Source organism: Sinocyclocheilus anshuiensis, unplaced genomic scaffold (genome assembly GCF_001515605.1).
Source record: "Sinocyclocheilus anshuiensis isolate Anshui unplaced genomic scaffold, SAMN03320099.WGS_v1.1 scaffold3529, whole genome shotgun sequence".
Taxonomy (NCBI): Eukaryota; Metazoa; Chordata; class Actinopteri; order Cypriniformes; family Cyprinidae; genus Sinocyclocheilus; species Sinocyclocheilus anshuiensis.
In genome coordinates, this window is record NW_015557302.1 from 137,052 (window position 1) to 141,642 (window position 4,591).

General features: G+C 41.3%; 1 protein-coding gene across 1 annotated transcript in view; it reads right to left on the bottom strand.

The window, feature by feature from the left end:
• The window catches only part of LOC107679101 (serine/threonine-protein kinase mTOR-like), a gene marked incomplete at its 5' end in the record, with an annotated part of 149,964 nt that overhangs the window by 112,226 nt on the left and 33,147 nt on the right, over positions 1-4,591 (bottom strand). The window contains one exon of the mRNA XM_016474555.1: positions 759-905. Within this exon, the coding sequence (XP_016330041.1) occupies positions 759-905 (147 nt within the window). The remainder of the gene's footprint in view (positions 1-758; positions 906-4,591) is intronic.

Sequence of the window (4,591 nt, forward strand, 5' to 3'; positions counted from 1 at the left end):
GTAAAATTAACATTAAGACACCCTTGTGTGTTTTATTTCAAAAAGGAAGACAAAAGCCATAACACTCAAGGCTGTCGAGTCCACTCGTGAATGAATGTTCAATATTTGGGCAACAGATAATTGAATGATGAAGGCAATGTTGGAGAAAAGAGTGGAAAGACCTCTCAGGCAACACCTGTGAATCATTATGACATCTTCACAAATCACAGAGAACAGACAATCCATTCAGCAGTGTGCCCACAGGACACGTGAATATAATCTCTGTCTGAACAGGATGATCTAGTGTGGTGGTGAAGACAGATGCAGCTATGGCTCAAATCAAACAAAACAGAAAAACAGGAGATCAAGGAATATTCTGGGAGTTATTCTGGAAGTTTCTCATTTTTTTCAAACTTAGGAACAATTCGAAAATCTTTTTATGAACAGTGAGATTTTATTTAAACATTTCAAGATGTGATTAATGAGCTCATTCGACCATTACACCACACACAACACCATTTTTTTATTTTTAATATGTTGTGGATGGAGATATCATAAACTAGGTGTTATATACTGATTTGCAAACGTGGAGCTGAAGCTGATTTTTTTGGGGGATCGGGATGTCTAATATTAATAGAAAGATCAGTCTGCTTCAATATCTACATACTCGTGTGGGCATTCCTTTAATACCAAACTATTATTGGCACATGCAGATGTTAACCACAAACCCTCCAACATGTGAGTGTGAAGTTATGAAGGATACACGTCATTCTACAAACCTTCTGAAGAGCAGTTGTGCTGACGTGCAGTTTCTTCATAGGTCCCGATTCGACCGGGCCACTAACCAGAGTGTCACTTTGATTACCACGTAATTGTCTATGCTGAAATATCAGAGGGTCCTCTTCCTCTTCTGCCAAAGTATAGCCCTAAAAATGAGACACACAGGTTAACAAAGACACACACACACACACACACACTCTCTCTCACACACACACACACACACACACACACACACACACACACACACTCACTCACTCACTCACTCACTCTCTCACACACACACTTCATCAATTCTTGTGCTCAGCTTGAAAAAACATGCAGGCACTTGAAAAAGGGCTCCAAAATATGCCAATACTTTCCACAGATAGGAGACATAAATAAGTCAAAGTTTTTTGTTTTTTTTTAACAAAAACTCTTTTGTATGCACAGTGTAGAAAAAAAGAGTTGCAAGTAAGCTGACTGCAAATTTAGCCTGAATTAAGTAGTTTGTTGCATCTCCTTTGGGACCAAATGTTAGTTTGTTGATAAACATGCTTACAATAAATTAAAGAAAAAAAAATAGTTTGGTAATTTTTTAAAAGAATTTTAATGACAGGTTGTTAAAGAGGTCATATGATGCGTTTGCACATTTGCCTTTTACTTTAGTGTGTTTTGTAGCTGTTTGTGCATGTATAAGATCTGCAAAGTTACAAAGCTCAAAGTCTCCCACAAAAGGAATTTTTCTATCTAAAAGAGAAGGCTGATCCAGACCGCCCGAAAACGCCTCAATTGAATTCTCCCTCACATATCTACATTACTATGTGGAAATAAATTTGCATAATACCACCCAAATGGATACGCAAAGCAAGAAGTCGTGGCTTCAGGTATCACAGTACTGTTGTTGCCGCCATGCCGTGGAGACGCTTTGTGTTTCTACGCGGAAGCAAAAGCACTTTTTATGGCCTTCCAAAAGTGGACGCAATTAGGAGTCAGCAGTTTCCTGAACCTGGGAGTAGAGACCTGTACGGGACGGATTTTTCAGTCCCGCTCCCGCCCGCCCGCTCCCGCAAAAAATATATCTTATCTGGTCCCGCTCCCGCCCGCGACATTCATGTTTTGTCCCGCAAATGCAAGCAGTGCGCTTCCTTTATTATAAAAGCTGACATCTCAGTTAATCGCGATCTCATAAAGCTCTGTTATAACACTAAATATATGCACAATGAATCTTTCACAGTGTCTAAAATGAGAGGATTCGTGAGCACGCAATTTCAGCACTGCGGTGAGTAGATTCTAACTTAATCACCTCTGATTGGCCATTGCATTCCAGAAATCAACAGCTGAGTCTGTGATTGGCTACATTATAAATGGAAACTATGTCTAGCTTGCGCGTTAATCATTTCAATGTTAATATTAGTTGTTCTTTTTGCTTTAGTGCAACAGATAAATAACAATTTATATGTTTTAGACACTTTATGTTTAGATAATTTCTATTTTGCGGGAGTCCCGCGAATCATTTTATTCTCCCGCATCCCGCACACACACGAGTCTCTACCCGCCCGCACCCGCACTCGCCCATCAAGAGTTGTCCCGCACCGCACCCTGTTGCGTTGGGTCCCGCGGTACTCCCGCGGGAGTGCAGGTCTCTACCTGGGAGAGCACAAGGCCGGCTGTGCAGAAAGGCTGTTTCTAAAAAATGGAGCAATTGCAACTTTGTTCAGACAATCTGGCGCTTCTGAATCAGAACCCGTAAGTATGTTTTATAATTTGCTATTGACTGTTCAAATGCAGAGTTCGATGAAGTGTAGAGTAATGCATATTGTTTGTCGTTCTTACGATCACAAGTGCAGACAGAGATGGATTTATGTTTACAAACGTAGTATCCTCTGTTCTATGAATATAACTGGTGGCACAAAGACATGATTCATTACGTGTTCTGCTTCACACAGGACGCTCAAGTAGAGCCTGTTGTGATATAGTAAAACTGACGACATTATTAACTGTTCTTATAATTGCTTCAGAAGCTAAAGCTCACGATTATGGTAAGGGGCGTTACATTTCCGACACACGCGTGAGATGTTCGGCCAATCACAATGCACTGGGTCAGCTGGCCAATCAGAGCACACTGCCCTTTTCGAAGGAGGGGCTTTGTAGAAATCGATGCATTTTAGAAAGTTTGTGCATAGAGGATCTGCAATAATGAACAGTACGTGAAAAATTATGAATTGTTTGAACATTAAAGCATGCTAACATATTCTATTACACCCAATACACAAAATAATGAGCTTTGAAAATAGCATCATATGACCCCTTTAAAGGGGTGGTTGATTGCGATTTCACTTTTTTAACGTTAGGTAGTGTGTAATGTTGCTGTATGAGCATAAACAATATCTGCAAAGTTATGAAGCTGAAAGTTCAATGCAAACGGAGATATCGTCTTTTAAAATTCTGGCAGTTTAATGCCTACAGAAACGGCTCATAGGGACTACAACAAGTTACTTCTCGGGTTCGTGACGTCACAAACCCAGATAAACCCCGCCCCCGGGAACATGTAACAAAGGGGGCGAGGCCAGAGATTATCTTACTATAGGGAGATGAGAGGGTCTGTATTACTTACTATTGGAGAAAGCGTAACGGCTAACTTGGATCACGTGTCCCTTAATAACCAATCACAATACAGCCTTGACGTCATAGAATTTCAGTCAGAGTTGTACAACACTCAATCGCCGTTTACGGATCCCATAGGAATCAATGAGAAGTGCCGTAAGCTGAATCCCACCTGTCGCAAAAAGTCAGTGACTTCTCTTATAAAACGGCATTTTTTTCATGGTAAACTCTAAAAATAGTACAATCCAAAAGTAGTGTTTAGTGTAAAACATGTTGAAGATTAGCAGATAGGCTGTCGATTCATTAAATGATAAGCCATTTCCTCTAAAAAGCTGTTTATTCAGCGGAGTGAAGCCTCTTCTCCATTGACATCCATTAAAAAAAAGGCCTCTGGTCTCCTTTCCCACGTACTGGCAAACCGGAAGCGTTAGCATTAGCAGTTACGCTTTTTTGGCTAAAGGTTGCAGGCTTGCCTTCTAGTGTCTTTGATATGGTAAATTATGAAGCGTTTTCATTTCCTGAGCAGTATGACGTCACACTGCTCAGGCCCCGCCCTCGGCCAGTTGTACTGTGTCTGCCATTTTCTTTGCGCTCCAACAGCTTTAGCGTCAACAATGTCTCGAAAGCAATGCAGGTGTTTTGTAGTTGGATGTAAAAGTGAACATAGGAGTCATCATATTCTCCCGACACCAGAGCCACTGAGAACGCAGTGGGTTCGTTTTGCTTTTAATGGTAACGCGCCACCGAATACACCTCAATTCGTTTATGTCTGCGCAAATCGTTTTACTCCAGACTGCTTTCTGAATGAGGGACAATTCAAGGCAAGTTAAGACTCAAGGATGGATCAATACCCGCTGTTCGTGATTCAGCTGCACCTCCAGAAGTAGTACTCTAAAAAGCTGTTTATTCATCGTAGTGAAGCCTCTCCTCCATTGACGTCCATTAAAAAAAAAACGGCCTCTGGTCTCCTTTCCCACGTACCGCCAGACCGGAAGCGTTAGCTTTAGCCGTTGCGCTTTTTCGGCTAATAGTTGCAGGCTTGCCTTCTAGTGGCAAGAGAAAACTATGGGTGCACGTAAAAATCTATTCATATATGAATCGCAATTCTGTCTTCTAACGATTCTAATGGATTCACAAGTTTCAAAATTAATGTTCTAAAGCAGCGGTTCTTCATACAGTTCCTCGCGTCCCCCTGCTCTGCACACGCTCTGCATCTCTCTCTCTCTCATTCAGCTCAGCTCCAACAATG